The 25,376-nt window shown below is 36.5% G+C and overlaps 1 protein-coding gene across 1 annotated transcript; it reads right to left on the reverse strand.

The window, feature by feature from the left end:
* Positions 1 to 1,045: 1,045 nt before the first annotated feature.
* LOC114464866 (N-alpha-acetyltransferase 15, NatA auxiliary subunit-like) lies at positions 1,046 to 23,582 on the reverse strand. The gene is given in 21 exon segments (XM_028449498.1): positions 1,046 to 1,770; positions 1,773 to 1,860; positions 2,255 to 2,352; positions 2,482 to 2,625; positions 3,355 to 3,453; positions 3,525 to 3,633; positions 4,441 to 4,634; positions 4,733 to 4,946; positions 5,027 to 5,155; positions 6,536 to 6,688; positions 6,775 to 6,944; positions 7,872 to 7,944; positions 9,084 to 9,190; positions 9,280 to 9,375; positions 10,687 to 10,806; positions 11,949 to 12,102; positions 13,709 to 13,843; positions 16,001 to 16,158; positions 17,890 to 17,994; positions 18,084 to 18,168; positions 23,446 to 23,582. Coding segments are annotated over 21 exon segments (2,802 nt in total). The 5' UTR covers positions 23,500 to 23,582; the 3' UTR covers positions 1,046 to 1,453.
* Positions 23,583 to 25,376: the final 1,794 nt, after the last annotated feature.

Below are 25,376 nucleotides of genomic sequence, written 5' to 3' on the forward strand. Positions count from 1 at the left end.
GTTAAAATGGGTTCACTTGAAACGTCCAGTAATTGGTAAAAAAAAAAAATAATTATATTTTTACATTTATGATTATTCTTTTTTCAAATACATCATCACACACATTAAATATCAAATAACTATCGTAAACTTTTTCAAATATAAATCCAGTTTAAATAAAATGTCGTATAGAAATATCTGAGGTGGCTACTCTGTATTTGAAACACTTTAATAAACTTCAATCTCAAAAACTAATCTTAGGAGAAAAAACAAGTCTCTGGGGTCGCTGGACATTTGTGATAAAAAATAGGGTCACGACCCGAAAAAAGTATGGAACCACTGTGTTAATTGTCTAGCTCAATTTAACCCAAATTTATGCAAATAAATCAACAAAATCATTGAAAAATAAGATCAGAGATGAGCGTCTTTTATCACAGCGAGGCCACAAAACTGTGATTGTATCTGATCCGAGGGTCACATGATCAACATTTATCAGCGTTTAGAATAATGACCAATCAGAGCATTAACACGGGAAACAAAGAGTTTGTGCATTTTTAATCTTATTTTTGTGCATTTGTCTGTAAACGTTTTTGTGGAAAATGTTTTTTGTCCTTTCATGTTTTTCTTGTAGTCATTTTGTTTGTCTTTGTAGTAAACCTAACTTGTATATTCCAGTTATATTTTTGTGTATTGTTCTGTTATTGTCATTTTGTGTGTTTTTGCTGTTTTGTGTATTTTTATACTTTAACATTAGGGGCCACCAGTTGCCCATGTATGGATTAGAATAAATAATTTAGACTGAAATTGAAAAGCCATCGTTTTACCATCTGTAAATGATGGAAACTTCACAACTGTGATTCATCAGAGACAAAAAAAAATTACCAAAGTTTTCCAGTTTTAAACCTTGTTTAAAAAAAATTGTTCCATTTTTATGACTTATCTTAAAAAAAATCCAAAATGTTTACATTTTTATGCCTTATCTTAAAAAAATAAAAAAAAAAAAAAAGTTTTTTGATTTTCACACCTTATCTCAGAAAATACACAAAAAACCCTCCACAGTCTTGACTATTTTTCTTTTTGGTTTTAATACAAAAATCCAGAGATATCATACATCACTATCTCAGATTTCATCTCATTTCAACCAAACGGAGGAGAAAAGAGGAAGAGGAGCAGGTGACAGAGTGAGTGAGTCGTTCCCTCATGCAGAGCGGAGCGCCACAGGGCACAGGGTGTGGAGATGCTGCTGAAGTATTGCTTGGTCTGTCCGTCGATGTCAGAGGAACGTAAAAGTGAAGCCAACACAAACAAAGGAAGCACAGTGAGGAGATGGAGGAGCGTCGTTTCCTTCCTTTGACTACGAGTGTCTACGTTCACACTTTAAATCATCGTCTGTTACTAAATATGTTTAAAAGAAAGCCAATAATCCGTCGTCGTCCTCTTTTCTTCCCTCCGTTTCCCACAAACACACACTGAGTCACACGCTCGCACACACACAGACACACACCTTGCACACACACACGCACAGTCCTGAATTCACCCAGCGAGTTGAGCGATGGAGCCTCGACGAGAAAAGATTCCCAAATCCACGTCCCGTGTCGGGCGTACCACAAGGCTCCGTGCTCGGCCCGGTTACGTTTCTTCGCTCCCTCATCCGCTGACGATGATGATGATGGCCTTCGTCGCTCACATCTCGTTGGCTAGCTCCTCCGTTTCCGTGGAGATGTCTCCATTGGCTATCTTGGCGTTCTCCTCGTAGCCCGGCGGCATGAACGCTAACGTGTACGGGAACAGCTTGTGACACTCGGCGCGGTACGACTCGGCACGCTCCTTACAGTCGCCCAGGACGCCGGAGCGCAGACAGTCTAAGATCTCAGCGCAGATCTGTGAGAATAGAATAAAACACCAGAGTTTATCCACAGATTCATGCAGACGCACAACAAACAGGGCTGTGACGTCACAACGAAACAACGCGTTTTATAATGATTTAAGGCGTTTTTCGCGATGACGGATAAAAAAAAACTTTCCGTTTTTTTATTTGAGATCTATTTTTTATAAATCTGTGACAAAGAAAAGGAACAAATCTATTCTTTATAGGCCTGTAACAAAGGAAAAAACAGATCTATTATTTTTATGTCTGTAAAAAAAGACATAAGACAACATTTTAAGGAGAAATCTTTACTGAGTGTTGTTTGATAAAACTGTATTACCTTTTTTATGGACTTTTTAAAATTTTCTAATAAAGTCTAAATTCCGGTGCTGTAAATTCCCAGCTCACCTGAATGCCTCGGTTCTCCAGGGACTCGTCCAGTGCAGTTGCCAGTTCGGCCGCTTTGGTTTCCGTGGAGGAGTCCAGGTAAACCATCATCTTAGCAGCTGCACACAGGAGAACAGAAGAAGAAGAGAGATCCTCATTAGAACGTGAGTGCAGCAGCTCCACCCACTGGTGACACTAAACACTACATCTACAATGTGTTACTAATGTAAATGCTGTGAGATGTTTACCAGCCAGTCTGTGTGGTATGGAGTGTGAGTGCTTGGTGAGGAAGGCCTGGTTGAAGCTCTTAGCGTTGCTGTCTCCAAACAAACGAGTTATTTCCTGTTTCAGGACCGTCCGAACCACCTCAGGAAGATCCTTACTCTCTGACACTGGGAACAGGACCACAGCATAGAGTTCATCACTAGATCAGCAGCACAGTTAACATTAAAAACTAAAGAAAATACAGTAAGTAATTATAAACGTAAAATATATGAAATTAATCTTAAACTGAAAATACATTTGATTAAAAAAAAGAAATGCTATAAATAAAATTCTGCTACAAAAAAATAATAAATAATGTTAAAATAAAATGCACTATACTACATGTATTTATCTATAGCACGTGTCAAACTTGAGGCCTGGGGGCCAAATCCGGCCCTTTGGAGCATCCATTTCAGACCCCAGGAGAAAGTAAAAATGACAGAATCATTGCGTAAACTATTGGAAAATTTAAAATCTAAATTCTTACAAAAACTTTCAATTTGAACATTTTCCTTAATTAAATGGACATTTAAAGTGACTTATTGATGAACAAAATACAAACCAACACTTTAGTTTTTGCTCCCATTTTTCATGAGCTGAACTCAAAGATCTAAAATATTTGTGTTGCGTTTATGTTTTTGTTCAGCGTATTTTGTATTTTATGTATTTGCAGAAGTGCAAACTATGGCACATTAATGTTGAAATTACTAATTTTCCTGCATAAAATCTGTGGCCCACTTAAGATCAAACTGTTGTGTATTTGGCCCCTGAACTAAAATGTGTTCGACACCCCTGATCTATAATATATTATAATTATATATTATAATAAACATGCAGAGAGGTGATAAGTGTTTCACCTCCTTTGAAGAATCTCACTAAACACTGGTGCAGCCACGGCTGGTCGGGGTCGATGGCCAACGCTCTCTTCACCGACTGCAGCATCAGCAGATATTTGTCTGAGGACAGGAAACCAACGTGAGCGACGCGAGAACAAGGAGCTTTTCAAAATAAAAGACTTCCCTCCTACCTTTCCTGAAGTAGATCTCGAAGGCCAGCAGATGTGTGTCGATCTTATCTTTGACCAAATGTTTGAGAGGAATCAGGAACTTTACGGCTTCTTCCAGTGGATTTTCTACCTGTGAACAAACGAGAGTCAAAGAATTACACAGGTTTATATTTATATTTATAAAAACAAATAAACAACAGTTGGAGAGTTCCTCAACTTTAGAATAAACAAAGAGTCGGACATTCTTCTCTTTCTGTCCCTATTGTTTATGTTCATAATTCTGTTTACACTAAGAAAAACAAACACGCATATCGTCTGATGTTCTCTTGTTAAACTTAACATTTACACGGTTAAATTAAGCAATTTTTAAATTTAAATATATTAAAGTTAACATCTGATCAAGTATATGTAAGTTTAGTGATGTGGTAGTTTACATATTAAGTTCGTAAACTTTATGTTCACGTTTGTGTACGTTGAAGTTTACATATGTTTAATTTAAGTTCACGTGTCTACTTATGTTTACATGTACATATGTTTACATACGTTTACATTTACATATGTTTAAGTTAACGTATGTTTACATTTACATATGTTTAAGTTTACATACATTTACATGTTTTTAGGTTTACATACATTTGCATGTCTTTAAATTTACATAAGTTTATATAGGTTTACGTTTACTTATGTTTAAGTTTAAGGTTGCACATGTTGAAGTTCACGCACACTTATGTTTATGTAAGTTTAATTATGTTTACCATTACGTGTTGATACGTTTAAGCTCACACATTTCATATTTCAAGTTTCCGTTCAGGTTTTCAGTTCTTTGCTCAGTGTTTCACAGACTGACTCCTGTTGCAGGTTCTCTCTGATCATGTTTGGTTCTAATGTCTCTCATCTGATGCTGATTGGTCGGTTCTCGGAGCTTCCTGTCACTGACCTTCACTAGTTTGTCGGGGATCAGCTCCTCTTTGGGACCTCCGATTTCCTCGTCGTCGTCCTCTTTCTTCTTCTTCTGGTTTTTCAGCTGCTTCTCCTTCTCTGCGTTCTTCTTCTCCTCCTCCAGCTGTGCTTTCTTCTGAGCGCGTCGCTGCTTGTTTCTCAGCTTCTTCAGCTCTTTGTCGGACAGGTTGGCTGTACGGGAATCACAGAGGAACGTCTACTCACACTAATAATAATAATCATATAATTAATGATGATAAGTGTGCATTAATGGGTGAACGAGGACTGACCGGTGTCGGCCTGCAGCTCCTTGCTGTCGTCCGTCAGTGGATTGTCGTGCAGACTCAGGTAGATGTTGATGGCGGTGGTGGCGGCCTTGTAGTAGAAGGGATGCATCCTCAGAACGTCCTCCAACTTCAGCAGGTCCACGTAGGAGCGCAGCGTCATCTTCCTCATGCAGTAGGTGTGGAAGTCAAACTGGTCGTCCGTGATCTCCACAAAATGCTGGAAACGCCGAAACACAAAAGAGGTAAAACAAACGCCGCAGTGAAGAAACGCTGCCACGCCCAGCAACAAACGCTCACCCGCTCGATCTCGTGACATTTCTTCAGAGCTTCTCCAAACTTGTTCATTCCTTTGTAGGCGAGCGCACACTCCGTCTGGAACCACATGCACTGCATCTCGTTCAGGTTCTCTACGGCCGACGCCCCCTCCTGGGAAACAGGGGAAGAACACACGCGTCAAAGTATTTTGTTTTCCTAAAAGCTGATTAGCAATTAAATTTTTTAAAATATTTATACTTTTGTATTATTCATTATTTCAACTTTTGGATTTTATTTAAAAAAAACAAAAAACAAATTTATACTTTAATATTTTTACTTTTTCATTCTATTTAAATAATATAAATTTATATTTTATTATCTTTTTACATTATTCATTATATTTACTTTTGGATTTTATGAAAATATAAATTTACACTATCATTTTTTATTTTTTATTCTATACAAATTAGTGTATGCATTTTTTAAAACTTTTTTTGGTACATTTTTATATATGTACCTTTATATTTTATTATCTTTTTACATTATTCATTACAGATACTTTTGTATTTTATAAAAATAAAAATAATTTATTATTTTTAATTTTGTATTCTATATAAATATAATTGAATCTAACATGGAGAAGTTTATAAAGAGTTAAAGCTGGAGAGATGGATATTAAAGGCTGACGAATAATTGTGCTCTACATTCGTCTCCCCACAGCCAGACGTTCAAGGACGCTCCTCTATCCTCTATTCTCCAGGATGTTCATGTAGAATGATGCTCCGTCCCCTCCTCCTCCTCCTCCCCCATCACCACCTGTGTTGTTTCTGAATCAGATTTACCCAAGGTCGTTTCACGTCATCTGCGCCGAGCTGGACTGTACAGAATGAGGCGATCGGGATTATGATTTCTTTGGCCCCCCAATCCCCCTCCCCAAATTTTGTTGTAATTGTGTTTCCTTGCTTACGTACGCTGAGGAGGTTTTTCCTAGTTCTACACTTTGCTCCCCAAAGGGAACTAAGTGTAGGACCTGCCTTTTCTCCCCCTCCCCTCTTTTCCTCCTTTTCCCCACTTTTCATCTAAACATGGCGGTGCCGCAGATGGCTGCCTTGGTGTGTTGGTGCGTGTGTTCTTTGCACCAACTGCCAAGTTAAATTCCTTGTGCTGTTTTTAAACTGTACTTGGCAAATAAAAACCTTTCTAATTCTGATTCTAATTTTAAAATGTAGATTTTATTATCGTATATTTATATATTTAACCTTTATATGTTATTTATCTTTATACATTATTATTTCTACTATTTTATTCTATATAATTAATATAAATGTACATATAGGAAAAAAATAATCTTTTTTTGTATTATAATTACCCTTTATATTTCATCTTTTATATTTTTACTTACATTTAGTTACTTTTGTAATTTTTGTTATTTGACATAGTTCTCTAATTAATTAGTTAAATATATTTTGGAGTTCCACAGCAGATTTGTTTGAATAATAATAATATCAATAATATTTAGGAATGAAAGTAGAAACGTGAGCGTTTCCTCACCCGTGTAAACTTAGAGCACATCTCCTCGGCCTCTTTGATCAGTCCAGCCTTCAACATGTACTTTGCACACTTAGAGTTGATGAACCTGTCGGCCGTGTCCAGAGCCTGAGCCTCGTCCATCCACTGAGCCGCCTCCTTGATGTTCCCGGCGTGCTGCGGCGAGGAGAAAAAACCAAACGTGGCGTCAGTCGAGCAGACGTGACGGCGGGAACGACAGTAAAAAACAACGTGAGCGTCACCTTGTAGATCTTGGCTTTGATGAGGAAAAGCTCGATGAGCGTCGGCGTGCTCTCGATGGCGGCGTTGATGTGTTCCAGAGCCAACGTCTGCTGGCCAATCATGTCAAAGTGCTGCGCCAGGAAGTACTGCACCCAGAGCAGAGTGGTGGGAGGCTCCTCCTTCCCGTCGTCTGGGAAACACACGAAGCAGCTTTAGGTTAGGATCTCTGTGGTCAGCAGCAGAAATACATTCTCAACCCTAATCTAATGGTGATCAAAACTTTAACGTAATCTCACTGAGTTCAGCTCAATTTAATTCATACTTCTGAGATAATTACATATATTCATGTTGGCATGTAATCTGATTACTCCTGGGCAGTGTAAGCGCAGCTAATGTTTAGTTTATTGTTGATGTTTTTTTTAACTGCTGTGAGTTACTCTACTGCCAAGGTTCTCAAAGTGGGGTACGCAAATAGTCATGGGGGTATGCAAATAACAATTAAAAACAGTGTAACAACATTGGAAACTAGAATATAAATAGAGCAGCAGTCAGGAACCTCCATGCATTTCCACAAATTATACATTGGCAATGCATTATATTATATTATATTATTATAAGCTTGCTTTATGCTAGCCAAACATGTTTCATGCCTTTTCCCTCCACAAACTTGAGTGAAAAGCAATTTCTAACTTTGACAAACATGAGTTCTGTTCATCTTCTCAACCTCAAGCTTCTCATTAAAGTTGTAGTAAGTTTTATTTCAGTGTCAGGGTGAAGAATATGTTGTATTACTGATACATGCTCAATCAACAAATGTTAGGTAGATTTATTTTACCAAAAAGAAAAATGCCAGTAGACTAATTAATTAAATAAATCAAGTAATAAATCTAAATAAGATGTTTTCTTGTGTGCTTACAGTTTATTATTCCTCAACAGAATAGATAAAATTCAAAAACAAAATTACGTTTTTTTTTTTTTTAATTGTACAAGAGTAGGAGGTACATGGTTTCAGGTTAAATGTCTGGAGGGGTACGGCACTGAAAAGTTTGGGAACCACAGTTCTACTGTATAAAGAGTCAGACTCCTCCATGGCAGCAGGAGGTCGTATGTAACGCACCGTTCTGGCTGAACATCCGACAGCTTCTTAATGACGTCTCATATCCGACCACCAACTCTTCTATGATTGAAACCTGTAGGAATAAAAACATAAGGAGCATGAGGAAGAGGAGGAGGAGTAATCTTTAGCTCCTCCTCTGAGGCTTAGAGACCAATCACTGCCTCCTTCTAACCAGCGAGCACATCTTCAGGCTCAATTAGTCGTTTAACCCAGTGGTTCTCAACCTTTTCAGCCTGCAACCCCCAAAATAAAGGTTCCAGAGAGACAGACATGAACAATGAAGAACAGTCATGTGGAGACAGAGCCATCTATAAAGGGGATAAAGGGGAGAGATTTTTGGGGTCCATCTATAAAGTCAGTAAAATGATGGTCGATTGTTCGATGAATCTGTGATAACGACATTTATTTATTCATCTGAATAATATCCACTGTTATCCAGGAACGTTTATTATTATTTGTGCCATAGCATATAGTCATCTTAAAGATGTAAATCCTTGTTTTAATCAGTAAAAAAAAATGGTTAAAAGGGACCAACAAAGGTGGAAAAGATGACAAAATTGGGTTATAAAATGCACAGAAATTGGTTAAAAGTTGCAAATTAGAGTGGGCAAAAACAGACAGAAAAAGTGGTAAAACGGTTAAAAAATGAGCATGAAATATGGGTGAAAGAGGTTAAACATATGTGACATTAAGTGGAAAGGGTTTTCTAAGTGCTGAAAATGTGGCAGAATTGGCAGAAATGTAGGAAAAATGCATTAAAAGGAGCAAAAATATGGCAAGAAAAAGTGATGAAAATAGGTTAAAATATGGCAAGTTTGGTGTATTTGCAGAAAAACTGTAAAAATAAGAAAAAATGAGCTCAAACTTAAAAAAAATATTCTTAGTTTCTTGAAGGCATCTCCCAGTGTCTTGCGACCCCAAATGTTGAGAACTTCTGGTTTATAAATGTGAAGAACGTTCAGCATGAAACATGGGAACTAAAAGAAGCCGTTTTTTTTGCTTAGTGAATCAACTGGTGATCATGTTATCTGGTGGCCCAGTCTGAGTGTAAAGTGGTTGTGTTCAGAAGTCCACCATTACAAATACTGGACACCAGTTTCACCACAGCACCAGCAAACCTGTGAGCTGCTCTTATTGTGAAGGTCAAACATGAAATAAACTCAACATTCAGCAGTAAAAGAAAGAACAAAGCTCTATTTGTTATTTGCTCACCTTCTCTTTGTCGTTGTAGAGTGATTTCAGCGTGGTGAAGACGGGCGGGCAGCCTTTACTGAAGTTCATCCTCAGATATCTGTCCAGACACTCCCTGAACTTTCCTCCTGCAGCACAAATAGAAGCTCAAAAAGTGGGCGGAGTTTGACACGCAGCAAGAATTCTCCGTTGAAAGCGTTTGCGACGCCAAACTTACCCGACAGGAAGTTGAGCGGCAGCCGACGAGGAACCAGACCTTTAGGAAACTTCTCCCAGGCGTCCTCGTAGATCTTATGTCTCCCATCAACACCGTCTGAGAACCACAGACAAATAATTAACGCATTTACATAATACTTCAATAATGACTTTATCAGCTGAATAATGAAAAACATAATTACAAAATGATTTAAATGAAAATAAACAGCAAATAATAATGATCTACATTTAAACACATATATATGTTAGATATTTGCATAATTATCAAAATAAATTATCAAATTAATAATAATTAATATTTAAATAAGTCATAAATAAACAATACAGCAAATAAGTACATAATTTTCCAAATGTAAATTATTCAAATTATTACATAAATATTGACATTTAAATAAATAAATCATGAAATTAATGATTACTTAGTCTTAGATTAAAATAGCAAATAAACAATAGAGCCAATATTTATATAATTATCTAAATTAGAAAATACATAATTAAATTATACAAATTAAACATTCATAGTTATTTAAACTGAAATAGAATTATTAGAGGGGGAGTAAAAAGGAAAAAATACATTAAAATGTAAATAGTCAAATGCTTAACCTATTCCATAATTATTATATTCTATATCTCATTGTAATAGAATAAACACATTAAATAAAACAATTAAAGGCATCATAAACAGTTTTTTCTAAGTACACTGAACAAAAATATAAACACTTGTTTTTGCTCCCATTTTTCATGAGCTGAACTCAAAGATCTAAAACATTTTCTATAAACACAAAATAACTATTTCTCTCAAATATTGTTCACAAATGTGTTTAAATCTGTTAGTGAGAACTTGTCCTTTGCAAAGATAACATCCCACCTCACAGGTGTGGCATATCAAGATGCTGATTAGACACCATGAATATTGCACAGGTGTGGCCACAATAAAAGGCCACTCTAAAAATGTTGTGTTTAATCACACAGCACAATGCCACAGCGTGTATTTGTCACGCTGACTCTAGGAATGTCCAACAGTTGTTGCTCGTGAACTGAATGTTCATTTCTCTACCATAAACCATCTCTAAAGGTGTTTCAGAGAAAACCAGTCAGTGTCTGCTGTGATCAAAAACAAAAGTGTAGCGTTTATATTTTTGTTCAGTGTATATTGTGTCATTTTAAAAATCTATTGTTGCTGTATTGTATAAAAAGTTGTTTTCTGCTATCCTGGTCACTAAGCTTCTGTAAAAAGGCATTTTAATTTAAATGAGATATGTTTGGATTAATAAAGATTATTAAAATGTGTTGGAAATATTAGGATTGAACAATATTATTTAAGGATTTTAACCACATGTGAAAACATAGCCCCGTCCCTTCCCACAGGAGGGAGAGAGTTTCTGTTTGGTAAGATCTGGGCTCTTACCAGGTTTCAGGGCGTTCTCCAGGCCGCGGTAGTAGGACCAGTTCTCTGGGTTTCTCTCCTGCAGACGACGGTAAACTTCTGTGGCCTCGTCCAGACGTTCCAGCCTCAAGAACAACTCTCCTAGAAAAACACGATGGAGTCAACTACCAGAGAAGAAGAAATGTAACCAATGACTGCCCTCTAGTGCTAGCACTGTGACATGACATGGAACAGATCAACTCTTTATACATCTGTAACTAAGGACATGAACAGATCTACTCTTTAGATATACATCTGTAGCTAAGAACAGGAACAGATCTACTCTTTATACATCTGTAACTAAGGACAAGAACAGATCTACTCTTTAAACATCTGTAACTAAGAACAGGAACAGATCTACTCTTTATATATACATCTGTAGCTAAGAACAGGAACAGATCTACTCTTTATATATACATCTGTAGCTAAGAACAGGAACAGATCTACTCTTTATATATACACCTGTAACTAAGAACAAGAACAGATCTACTCTTTATATATACATCTGTAGCTAAGAACAGGAACAGATCTACTCTTTATATATACATCTGTAGCTAAGAACAGGAACAGATCTACTCTTTATATATACATCTGTAGCTAAGAACAGGAACAGATCTACTCTTTATATATACACCTGTAACTAAGAACAGGAACAGATCTACTCTTTATATATACACCTGTAACTAAGAACAAGAACAGATCTACTCTTTATATATACATCTGTAGCTAAGAACAGGAACAGATCTACTCTTTATATATACATCTGTAGCTAAGAACAGGAACAGATCTACTCTTTATATATACACCTGTAACTAAGAACAAGAACAGATCTACTCTTTATACATCTGTAAATAAGGACAAAAACAGATCTACTCTGTATATATCTGTAACAGTGTTGTTTTCGTCAACGATGACGAAATGATTTCTTTGACAGTAAGGAGACGTGATGAGCTAAACGTGGCTCTTTTAAGACTAAAACACCACACACACACACACACACACACACACACACACACACACACACACACACACACACACACACACACACACACACACACACACACACACACACACACACACACACACATCTTTAAAACAAATAAGTATTTTCATCCATAAGATTAAAACGGCTGCCAAAAACAACACTGATTTGTAACCAAGGACAGCATCAGATATATTCTTTATCCTCTGTTTTTAATCAGGTTGGTGCATCCCTGGTTACCACGGTAACACAGACTCCTCACCTCGCGTCTCTTCCACTGCCAGTTTGTCACAGATCTGCTTCTCGTAGTTGGAAAGATGCTCCAGCGCCTCTTTGTTCAGACCAGCCTCCCTCAGAACCTGGTTCTGGTAGAGCAGCAGCTCACTGTACTCGTAGTCCACTTTGTCTGGGGACGTCTGACACACACACACACACACACACACACACACACACACACACACACACACACACACACACACACACACACACACACACACACACACACACACACACACACACACACACACACACACACACACACACACACACACACACACACACAAGTTTAACAGGACGTTCATAGGTTCTACACCAGGCTGTCTAACCCACATTGTAGTTCAGGACTCAGTCCAATAAAACCATGGCGTTAAAACCAATGAAAAATAACTATGACGTGTTTTTATTTTCCATTTTTTTAGCAAATATTTGTAAAAGTACATTTAGAAAACTTTCACACCTACTGAACAAACCTTTAGCAAAATAAATAATTCCTTTCAAAATAAAGGAACAGAGTTGGTAGGTGGCTCACTCTACTATACTCGTATTTATCGGTGTAATATTTAAATTAATGTGCGTCTTTTATTTAATAATGTACATTTTAATTTATTTTTCTTTCTTTTCTATGTTTTAGTGTTTTTTTTATTTTCATTCAACATATTTCTTCCAGTCAAATGAGCGTTTTAATGTGTAGCGAGTGTTTGGACGAGATAAATATTAAATAAACATTATTTTTACAAATCTTAATGTATAAACCATGTATTTTTTTAAAGTAATGTTTAGGGCTGTAGTCAACCAAGGAAATGGTTGGTTGACTAGACTATGGCTCACGTAGCGATTAGTCGACCAAAAAACAAAAAAAAAAACGGAGAATGAATGAACAGGTGCAGAGGAGGATGAGGAGAAAGAAAAAGAGAGAAACGTTTTGTGGTGCTGATTTGCTTTTAAACACAGATTATTTATGATATGAACATTATTCAAGCTTTGACCAGAACCCGACAAAGCAAAAGTGTAACCTACAGGTCTGACAGACATTAGGTATTTATATCAGAGCCTGACCAGAAACCGACAATTAAAACCTATTTTTCGTCGTACAAATGACATATTTACGTTTGTTTTAGTGATAAACATCTGTTAATGTCAACATCAGATCAGCGTACGGGGAAACCAGCACGTCAAACACAGGTGTGCAGTGCGCCACAGACAGCAGTGAATCTATTTACATAATCCACGTATCAAATATAAGGATAATCCATGTTCTTGTGCAGAAAAAGGATTGATTCAATAGTGGATGTCTTAATTCGTTCCCTCTCTGCTCTGACAGCGCACAGTGTTTTTTTTGCAGACAGCACTCACTCACACAGCTGTTTAAGCATTAAATAATTCATATTTGATATTTAATCTTTATTACCTATATAAGTGCATTGCTTATTGAAACTGACACCATTGCTGGTCAACCAATGAAAATCTTGGTCGACCATGACGACATCGACCAACTAGTCGACTAAACGACCAAAGCTGGCAGCTCTAGTTATGTTTCTGTATATTTTTAACTGTCTTAATTTTTCTGTTCTTACATGTACTAGAATCTTTTTTTATGGACCCCAGGAAAATTAGCCACCACCATGGTGCAAATCTCATGAGAATAGAGCAGACTGTCGTTTACTACTGAAGCTCAGACAATGATTTCATATTTACTAGATTTATTCACACTAATCTGAGGATGATTACTACAGTATGTCTGACCTGTTGTGTTTTCCTGAACTCTTCGATGATCTTCGCTGCCATCTCGTAGTCCTCCAGCAGGTGGTAGGCGATGGCGTATCCGATCCACGAGGCTCGCTGTGCGGGGCGGAGCTGCAGCAGCTGATAACGAGTCTCCTTCAGAATAAAAGAAAAGAACGTGAGATGAATCACAAACGAGCCATGAGTCGACCCCCGATTATCACCAGTGTAATGTTCCAGTCCCCCACTACTCTCTAGCGCCCCCTAAAGAAAAAGCGCTGTTTCTAAAGTGTTGCCACCTGCACGCGTGGTCATTTTTTCCCAGGGTGCAATATGGATTCTACAGTTTGACGATAAGGGACAATACATGATATATGCAGTTTGCAAACTCTGCAAAATGAAAATCATGTACTTCAGAAACACTTCAAGTAGGGGGGTGAAAAACAATCGATTTCACAATATATCGTGATTTTTTGGGTCCCGATTTTAAATAAATTTTTTTATTTTAAAAAACGTCTGTAATATTTATGTATGCAGACATTTTATTTTCATATTATCTGTTCAGATCAGTGTTTAAACTGACACATTAAGATGAACTTTTTTCTTATTTTTGTGCATTATCAGTAACTCAGGGTGATTTATCCTTAATGTTCTCACTTACAGTTGTTACAATGCCGTCATTATGTTGTCATGGTTACTTTGAGACTTCTACAAAGTAGTTTCTGTGAAAAGAAACTTGTTGCACTTTATTTTATGATGGCAGTGTTTTCTTTTTCAGTGAAAATGTGCAAAAACACTAATAATAAAAAAATAAATATTGAATGAAATAAATAAAGGAATAATACATATGAAGAAGAAGCCTATTAATTTAAATTCTGGTTCTATAGTAAACAATGCAAAGCTGCATAATAGTTCTTTTTTTTTTTTTTTTAAAGTGCAACTCAAAATGTATTTTGTGCCTTAACAATTGGACTTTAAAAAAAAAAAAAAAAAACAATCATTGCACTGTATTTACATCAGATATTTGTTTGGACCAGCAGAGGGCGCTGGTAATCCAGTGGTCGGTTATCATGCAGATATTCTAGCAGTGAAGAAGAGATGCTACGCTAGCAGACAGAGCTAATAGAAAAACGTGACTTTTACAGATATTCAGGTAATATTATAGATGTTCTATCGGTGCTAAAGGGGTAAGGAATCATTTATGAACATGTTTAAGAGTAGTAGGCGATTCCGCCCGCTGCCTACGCTTCTGGACAAAAGAAGGATAAATAAATAACGCCCTCTGCTGTTTAAAAAAAGTACTGCAATTCAATTGTCAGAGTATCGATTTGAATCGTGATACCTATGAATCGATTTTTAACTGCCTTACGATTAATCGTTACATCCCTGTAAAATATTGCGATATATAGCGATAATATCGCATCGTGACCCAAGTATCGTGATACGTATCGTATTGCAACAGCCTTGCCAATACCGGAGCTAAAAGAAGCTTAAACATCTGCTGCTACCAACTCAACAACACCCACTCCATCACCGTTTACTTTTGTAATTGAAATGTACTTATTATTTACATTTGGATCTGCTGATCAAAGCCGCAGGTATTTAAATCTTATTTCCATATATAATTTAAAATGTTCTGTTCTCTAATGTTTACTTTTGAAGCTAATAAGTGGGTATTCACGTTTACTTATTTGAACAGAAACTGAACATGAAACATTCATTTTTTTTGGTTTTGATAAAATACTAATTAATTATATTGTTTTTATTTGTTGTAAGCAAGACGTTTTATTTTTTGACGTTAGTGAATTGTTGAACTTTGTAGGCACAGAAATTTGCAAGTATTTGATTATTTTGAAAACTACTACTGAGTGACCAAGAAATGTTAACTTTTGCAAGGTAAGCAAAATAAATGTGACCTCTTCATTCAAAGTTTGCAATAAATCATGTTTTTTTTTCTGGAGTCTAACTGTGAAAGATTCAGGAAAATATGATTCTTTAGTTTGTTCAAAAAGTAAATAAATGTTTAAATTGATCCTTTTGTGACAGTTTGAAAAAACTCGTACCAGTTGGTGTTGCAGTTCAACTCGTAACCGTGTTATCTTGTGACAGATGTAGTAAAAATAAAACATTAATGTACACCTGTCATCTGAAGTATTTTAATCATTTTGTGAAGTCATTAAAGCTTTACTTCAGCTGTGATGCGTCACCAGATGTAATGATCACCATTTGAGCCGATACATCAACAGGTGAACTGAACTAAACTCGTCACACTGAGGGTTGACAGAGATGTTAAAGTTGTGGCTCTGTACTCACCCTGTAGCCCTCCAGGTCTCTCATCTGGATCTGCAGCAGTGAAAGGTCTCTGAGGATCTGCAGGTTGTCTTTGTCCCACTTCAGAGCGTTACGGTAACATTTAATGGCCTCGTCATACTTTTTATCCGAGCGCTGCAGCAGACCGTACACGTGCCAGCCTGAAAAACGTAGTTAAGGACCCCACACTTCACACTAGGAATGGGCGATATAGACTGAAGAATGTATCCCAATATTTATCAATAATGATAAAAATAACAATAAATATATCTATAAAACAATTCCCAACTTAAAGTGTAAACAAGTTCCTTACAAACACTAATTAGATTAAATACATCATCACTAGAATCTGCTTCATTATTAGTATTTACACATTAAAAAGCTACAATATCTGCTGACTCAGAGCTATTCTTCATGGGCTGACATTTTATGGCATATATTTGTACATGTGGGTCACTATTAGTGTTTTTGTATGCAATTCATTTATTTTCCTCATTTACAATAAAAATATTTTTTACATAAAAAAAAAAAAAAAGAAAAACAAAATTTGATGAGTTACATAAAATTATGGTTGATAAATATCATTACATTACTGTCTAATGGGACCAGCTTTATCTGTGAACACGTGAAATATTATTAAAAAAATATTGTGTTTCACAAGTTGGAATGGATGAATAGTGACGTGAGTATTATGCTAACATTTATTTCACTCGACACGTGACATATTAGCTTTTATCCTGTTTTAAATCTTTTATTTTCTCGTTTCCAACACTGTCAGTGTCAGAAATTAGCGAGGAACACGAGCCAAAACATTTTTTGCCAAGAATTTCACCCAAAAACCTCGTTCTATGGGCCAAACTTCTGTCTGTTCAAATCTAAACAAACCCATAGTTTCCCTACATCTGTCTTCTTCTTCCTGTAATAGCTACTAGCAAACGTCTGTCTGAAAAATAAGGGGTGTGTTTATCATTTATTTGCGTTGGAAGAAGCTACTGTGCATTTTAATCTATAAAAGTATCCAAGATATAACATTTTTTCCCATGGCCTCCAATCATTTAAAAAATGCACCGATTTTTTAGACTACGGGGGCCAAAACCCTGATGCATTTACATACGTCATCAATGGGAATTTATCATTTCTATCGTGGGATGAAATATTCTTACCCGTGGGAATGTTTTTCACAATATATACGTTGCACTTCTAAATATGAAGGTAAACAGTAGCGCTCTGGTGTTAGCTATGGTGTAAATCATACGTGTAAATGGGTCAGACACAAAAGCTCTGAAGCTGCATGTGAGCATGTGTCTGCGTGCGCATGCCTCTGCTACAGGAGAACAACACTCACGGACAAAAAGGCACAGTTAGTTTAGCGTGTCGACAGTAATACACAAAAAAAAGAAAGCAAAGGATCGCAATTTGTAATCCCTATAACGTGGAAATAAGTCATGGTGCAAACAAAACACTATATTATTCACCATAAGAAACCACCACACCACTGAGATTGCAGCATTTAAAGCTAGAAATCAAGCTAATGCTAAAGCTAAGCTAGCACAGCAAAGAGCCATTGGGTTGCTGTTGCCAAACTTGTATTACTACTAGAATGGAATTATTCTACAATATTCACTCATTATGACAGTAAAACAAACCATCCTAAGTTAATCTACTGCAGTAATTCATCTCAACCAGTAGAAAATGTTGTGAACACCTGATTATGCATGAAAAAAAAATACCGTCATATACCGTGAAACTGTTAGAATTTAGAAAAATACCGTGATATACATTTTTGGTCATACCGCCTAGCCCTAATATATCAAACTGTAACATATCATGCATTCTTACTTCACTTTACAACTCACTGCGTGAGCATAAACTATCATTGTGGTGAAGGATACAGACGTGGCTCCTCAGGTCGTTCCTCAGGCCTCTCCTCACCAGCTCGTACGCCTCCTCCTTCTTTCCCAGGCAGTTCAGGGTTAACCCTTTCATGGCCAGCGTCTCTGCGGGAGGAAACGCATCGCCGTTAACAACAGGAAGAACATCACGTGGGGTACGGTACCGACGTCACAGACGGAGCGCCACCGCTCACCTCCGTGTTCGGCAAACTTGGGGTTGGAGAGAATCTGTTTGCAGAACTTCAGCCCATTTCGGTATTGTTTGTGTTCGTAACATCGCTGCAGAGAGAGAGAGACGCAGAACGTCAACATCACTAATCAATACACCGACATGATACATACTTAGAACAATCAATACACATGTGCTTAGACCAGGAGTGTTCAACCACGCTAAAGGGTCAGCTTCAATATTTGACATACAGCTGTTTAACTAGAATGAGATGAAAAGCACGTTTGAGGCAATGATAAGGAAACCTGTGATAGGAAAACCAGGATTGACTGAAAAAACTTTTTTCAGGAAATTTACTTTGATCTGATTTGTAGAGCTGGGCAATATATCGTGATCCAAGATATATTATGTTTTTCATTTTGGCGATGTAAAGAAATGACATTATTGCCTATGTTGAGTTACATATCTCTTTTTCTTAACTTGTTTTTATTCATACAGTCACAGTACAAATCACATCATACAAGTATTTAATATTATTCTTAGAGGAGAGTCAAACAGTGTCCTTTACAATTTTTCCATATTTCTGAGATAAATATTCTATAGCTTATTTTGTATTAAAATACTTGTTTTAGGAGTCACTACTTCTCAGAACAGCATGTATTCTAACCCAGATTATCCCTAAAACAAGCCACACTATAGAACTCACTCACACGTGCTGTCCCTTAGTGGAGAAAAAGACAAAAGTGGCACATTTTGTACAGCTGTTTGTTAATAAATGTGTGCCATTTTTCATCAACAAATTTAACCCAAAATTGTCTTTCTGGTCAGACTTTAATGAGTTAAAAATAGGCAATAGCTATCCATAAAAATATCGAGATTAATATCGTATATCGCCATTTTGAGAAAAAATATTGAGACATGAGTTTTGGTCCACATTGCCCAGCACTATTTGTGATCAAAGATAATTTACTTTGATCTGATTTATGATCAAAGATAATTTTCTTTGATCTCAAAATCAAAGTAAATGCCCTGGAAAGAAAAAGTTAGTTAAAAAAAAGTTGAATAAATCAAACGTAACATGCTACAAAAATAACACAAAATGAATTTTCTGGAATTAAAACCAGGATTAGCTAAAGTTCATTCAAGCAAAGCTTTAATTAGGTTAAGTTCAGGTCACTAAGCTGCTATAAAAAGCAGTTTATGTATCTTTATAAATTGTTTAAAGTCTGTTTTCATTTCAAACAAAGCTCTGACAGGAAAAACTCTGTCAAACGTTCACAGGAAACACAACGGTGTGACAGAGAAACAGACAGAGCTGCTGTGCTTCTAACTGGACTGTTGCTGCATTTCTTTAGAGTTAATTCCCAGCAGTGAGATATGCAGGCTGGAGCATTCCAGTACCAGTAGCACTGGTTTATAGTTTTCCCAGTCAGACGGAAAGCCAGCGGATGCCAGTTTCTGCAACGCTCAGAGAAACATGCACAGACTCCAAAAGCAGCCGCTGCTTTAAAAGTCAACGGGTGAAGCTGAACAAGAAGCTCAATTTATCTCAACTTTGTTTTTCTTAAATTACTTGACTTTATATAAGTTTATTTGATGTCAAAGTAGTTTATTTGACCAAATATTTGTTTATCAATTATCATATCTTAGTTTACCCTATATTAGATTAGTTTATCTTAAAGGCACACCATGGACTTTGTGACCTAAAGAGTTGACCCATATGAGTTATTTTAAATAATTCCTCAGGCTAATATACAGCGCAGACAGTATCAATGCTCTGAGCAAGGTTTCCCTCTTGAAATACAGACTATGTAAGTTAGGAGGAGACGAACCGTCTTTCACCAGGTCATGTGACCTGGAGAATGCCTGGAGAACGTTACGGCAGTCACGTGACCACAGGCTTGGATATACATAGTTCCCACGTGACGTCACAACATACGGGCATTTCCAGACCCGCCTCCGTTGCTGTGAGCAGCTGAAACAAGTTAACCTCTGTTTACAGCCAAAAGAGCACAATATGGTAGTTTCGTGTTGGGTTAATGGCGCACTAATCGCCGCGACAGTTGAGTTTAACGTGGATTCTTTAGTAAGGGAAGTCGGCAAGTCAGATCCGTAACTTCAGGATAAGGATTTGCTCTCAGGGCTGGGCTCGTGCCGTGGCTACAGTCTATGGGCTGGAGGAGCAGCTGCCACCGCCGCCGCGCTCTTCTCCCCGCCACCTCGCCGGTGGCACTCCCCCCTACTTTCTGGCTTCGCCGCCATTGTCGGCCCCCTACGCCGGGGGTAGGAGAGGTCGGCCGACGCGGCGAGGCGGGCCCGCTTCTCCGGTGGCGAGGAGAAGAGTGCGGCGGTGGCAGCTGCTACTCCAGCCAATAGACTGTAGCCGCGGCGCGAGCCCAGCCCTGAGAGCAAATCCTTGTCCCAAAGTCACAGGTCAACTAATGTCTGCATACACAATCAAAAGACAAAGGAGGCTGGCCTGACTGACTGACTGTTTTGCGACAGTGCTGCGGCGCTTGTGGACACTAGGGGCACTTGCGTGAAAGTTACAGATCTTGCGCCCCTAGTGGCCAAAAGTTCCACAGTGTGCCTTTAAAGTTATTGATTTCAGTTTATCTTATATTATATTACTTTATCTTATATTAGTCATTTTTTTCTTAAATTAAGTAATATCTTAACTTGCTTGGTCTTAAGTTAGTTTATTTTGATAAATTACTTTATCTTACAGTCAAGTTAATTAATCCATCTAATTTTATTATCCTAGTTGGTCAGTTTAGTTCATCTTAACTCATTAGTTTCTCTTATCTTAAATCATTTGCGTTAATCTTAACTTAGTTTATCCTGTTTTAAGTAGTTAATCTGATTTTAAACTTAATTTATTTCTAAATAATTTACCTCACCTTAATTAATCTTAATCTATCTAAATTTATCTTAATTTATCTTAGATTACGGGACGTTATCTTAAACTTTGTGGTACATTAGGTTATTTTAACTTTTATTTGATATTTTCTTGATAATCTTGGACGTGTATTGTGAAAAATCTTACAGTAATATTGTGCAGCAGTAAATAAATAATGTGTCCATTGAATAATAAATATAGATGCTGTTTATACAGGTTAACTAAACAAAATTAAAGTAAATCACAGATGTAAAATGCTGTGTATACATCACAGCAACACACACACTATAGATATTCCATGTTAAACAGGTGCATTATCCACTCAGACATGAAGCTAACTGCATTTAAAACTGTGTTTTTACACACGTGTTCGACACAAATCGAACACAACACGCTGCACACGCACACGAGTCATCACGCGCACGCAAAAATCACTTTTTTAACGTAACCTGAGGAGCTAAAAACGTGCGGCTGAGCTAACGGAGCTAGCAGCTTTAGCGCCAAGCGCCCGCTTGTTTTCCCAGTTATCGTCATCAAACTGCTCATTGTGCACATTTAAAGTGGATAAACGCCGACAGACGGTGGATGTGTGCGTTAATGTAACAGTGAAAGTCTGCCAATGTGACAGCGGAGCCGTAAACACCCGTGTTCGGCTTGGGCTCGACAGTGACAGCGCACATCGAGGCCACTGTTCTGGGTGAACTGGTGTCCGTGTTACCTGGTGACCCACTTCCGCATGCCTTCACGCGTAGCTCTTGTCTAAACTTACTCAGACTGAACTCAAACCAAGTAATAAGAAATAACAAACATAACAAAGGATAAATACATATCTAATCGATATCGATATGTAAATATCTACTAAAGTAAAAACTGAAATGAGTTTATAATGAACACAGTTTAAGCAAAAATTACATTTATGTTTAAACACATTAAATTCTAAATATTGTTCGTACTTACAATAAATATTTCATTAATTAACTTATTTATCTAAAATCCATATTTCTTTATGCAATGCCAACATTATTTATACTTATTTTATCATTATTTAATCAATTCATTTTGTGTTCATTTATGTATTTTATTGGGTTATTTAAAACTATTCTTATTAAACATGCATACAGTTTAGTTCTCTGTGTTTGGTGAAAATGTATTACACATTTGTGTGTTTTATTTTGTATTTAATAATGTGTAAGTAATTGTTTAGTGTATTTGCATTTCTATAATATATAACACTTGTTCAAAATGTAGTTCTTATTTTTATTTTAGATAAACGTGTAAATACAGAAACAACATATTCACAAAAACAGATGAGCTGATAATTTGTAGTTTAATTCAAATTTTACTCTTTGCAGAGAATAGTCAGATTTACGAGTAAATGGGTTGATTTTGAAGTTAACCGGTCACTTCATCAACTACATATTTACTTGTAATTTTCATTTACATAACATTTAAATGTGTTCTTGTCTTAACAGTAAAAAAAAAAAAAAAAAAAAAAAAAAAAGATAGAAAACGTTAATATTTTTGTGTGAGGAAAAAAATAAATAAAAGGAGAAAAACGTTTTTGTGTTTATATTAACACAAATAACAAAACATTACGTTTAATGCTTGGAATTCATTTGTAAACAAGTGTATTTGGTATGAAGTAAAGTTGTTGATTGATCGTAGTTCAACCCATGATGTTTGAGGCAAAGTATTTTGATACTTTATTATGTATTTTCTTGTGAAAATGTAATAGTGACTGCCTTCTATGGATTGAAACCTTGCTATTATAATCTAATTTTGCTATTGGCTGATAGTGACCACGCCCCTCCCTATAACAGCTAGCAACTGTCGAGTCTCGACTGACAGGGGCTGCTGTTAGAGATAAACGTGTCCCGATCTGATATTAATATCAGATCAGATATTAATATCAGATTGGGACAAATAAAAAAAAACTAAACAAAACAAAAAGTGTATCAGATTAAACTGGCCTGCATTTAAAAATCTCCAAGCCCCGCCCATAATAAAGATTTGTTTTAAAATGTCCATTCTATACGCACATGAGCAAAACATCAGGATTTAGTTACACCTTATAACTTTCTGTTAATTTAATATTATAAATAATTCATGTAACGTTCATGTTTGTTATTGTCCAATCCAAGTGAAAGCAAAAAAAAAAAAAGATTAAACTTAAAGGTTATGCTTAATTTTCTATTAAGTATTGTTTAATAATAACAATTACACTTTGAAAATTGTATAATTACACTAAATGAAAATAGATAACATTAAAATGTTAATCTTTTACTCTGGAAACGCCGGAAGCTGTCTGTAGGCAAACATGGTGATCCGTTGATTCGTAACACCAGGCTAGTTCGCCCATTCAATGATGCCATTTTGGCTAGCAGAGAGAAGCTAATGCTAATAACGGATTGCCGACTGACAGAAAGCCGCCGGAGGTGGACTCCAGACCGGCCCGTGTGTCCGCACAGCCTTGGTACGAGCGACTCACCAGGATCCGCTTAAACAAAGCGTTTTCCTTCGGCGGCAAAGTGACGGATGGCATGTTAGCGGCGGAGAGCAGCTCCTGCTCGACCTCAGCACATGTAGCTAAAGTTAGCCCGGCTAGACCAGAGCAATGGAGCAGAGACACAGATCGGACGGACTCGGCTTCAGTCGGCTACCTCTCGGCCCTGATCGATTGTGCTGCGCTCATCTTCAGGATCCTCCGAGCGCACTGACGTAACCAACGATTTAATAAAATAAAATAAAATAAAATAAAATAAAATAAAATAAAATAAAATAAAATAAAATAAAATAAAATAAACAATTATAATCAATGTATATGTTGAAGTAATACATGTGTATCTTATTTTAAAATTTCGGAAAAAATCAAAGAAAATGTAAAAAGTATTTTTTTTAATTTTTTAATCAACAATTAGAAAATATTATTGTCGTTTTAAAATACATTGAGAAAGCGGTTTATTTATTATTTCAAAAAATATATAAATGTATATATATATTGCTGTTGGAATAATAAATTAGTTTGTTATTTCACAATTTTGGTTGCTTAATTATTAAAGAAAATGTAAAAAGTATTTTTTAAACATTTTTCCAAAAGTTTCAACAATCTACAAAGTAAATAATACTGTCGTCTTCAAATACATTGAGAAAGTGGTTTATTTTGTAAAAACATGTCATTTTGTAAGAAATGTTTTATTGATATTCATTGATATATTTTATTTCAAAACTTTTTGTGATCTATTTTTCTGTTTTCTGCCACCAGAGGGTGCACTACTGATAGTAAAAATAGTTGATGATACAAAATAAAGTAAAAAATAAATTAAAAAAAATCCCTCTGTGAAGTACCCTTTAAATGAAAATATATGAAAACGCTAATAAAGCAGTCGATGTAACCACAGACTTCTATTGTTGCAGTGAAGTCCTGTTTGGTGTCAAAAGTGAAAAATCTTGACAATTCTTCAACTTGTTTTTTTATTCTTTTTACAAAAACTAAAAAACATTGAAACCTTTGCAGATACTTTTAGAATAAAACACACCTCCCTCTTCCTCTCATCCTCCTGCTGTCCTTCATCCTCCTTCTGCTGTTTTTCCATCCTCAGAGGTGTCGCTGCTGAACATGAGTAATGATGCTGTCATCTCTGCAAGTCTCCATTCATCAGTGTCCTGTGTGTGTGTGTGTGTGTGTGTGTGTGTGTGTGTGTGTGTGTGTGTGTGTGCGTGCGTGCGTGCGTGCGTGCGTGCGTGTGTGCGTGTGTGTGTGTGTGTGTGTGATAGAAGAGGTTCAGAAAGGAGGCAGTTTGAGGAGAAGATGGATAACAAAGGAAAACTCCTTGTTTTGTGATTCACTGATACAGAATTAAAGCTCTTTAACATATGTTAGTGAGAGCAAACATCCCTGTGGCAGCTTGTTTAACCTCCCTAACAAATGCAACCAAAAAAAAACATTTCACACAACAATCTCACATATTTCTGCCATTAACACACATTTTAATTTCTTAGTAAAGCTCTGCACGCTTCCCTAGAGATGTAGGAATTATTCTGCACTCGACTCAAGCTCTGTGTATTAAGCTGGACTTAACAAAGTTGGGTTTAAGTTAACCAAAAATGTTTCCAACCTTCCAGAGATGTGAATGTTTGCTCTGTTCAAAGTCAGATATAGTCACATATACACAGATGCCACTAAGTCACTCTATTGGTTTAAGTTAAATAAATAAAAAAGCAAGAGCTGAAGGTTTTTTTTTTTAAACTTTTCTCTCTCTTTAAACAATGTGTCCGAGTGGGAAAAAACCTAACCAAGCTTAAAACACCAAACTAACAGAACCAAACCTAAATAACCAAAGCTAAAGAACCAAGCAAAGAACAGAACCTGAAGAACCAAATCTAAATCAAACTAACAGAACCAAAGCTAAATAACCAAAC

This window comes from Gouania willdenowi, chromosome 1 (assembly GCF_900634775.1).
Source record: "Gouania willdenowi chromosome 1, fGouWil2.1, whole genome shotgun sequence".
In the NCBI taxonomy this organism is placed as follows: domain Eukaryota; kingdom Metazoa; phylum Chordata; class Actinopteri; order Blenniiformes; family Gobiesocidae; genus Gouania; species Gouania willdenowi.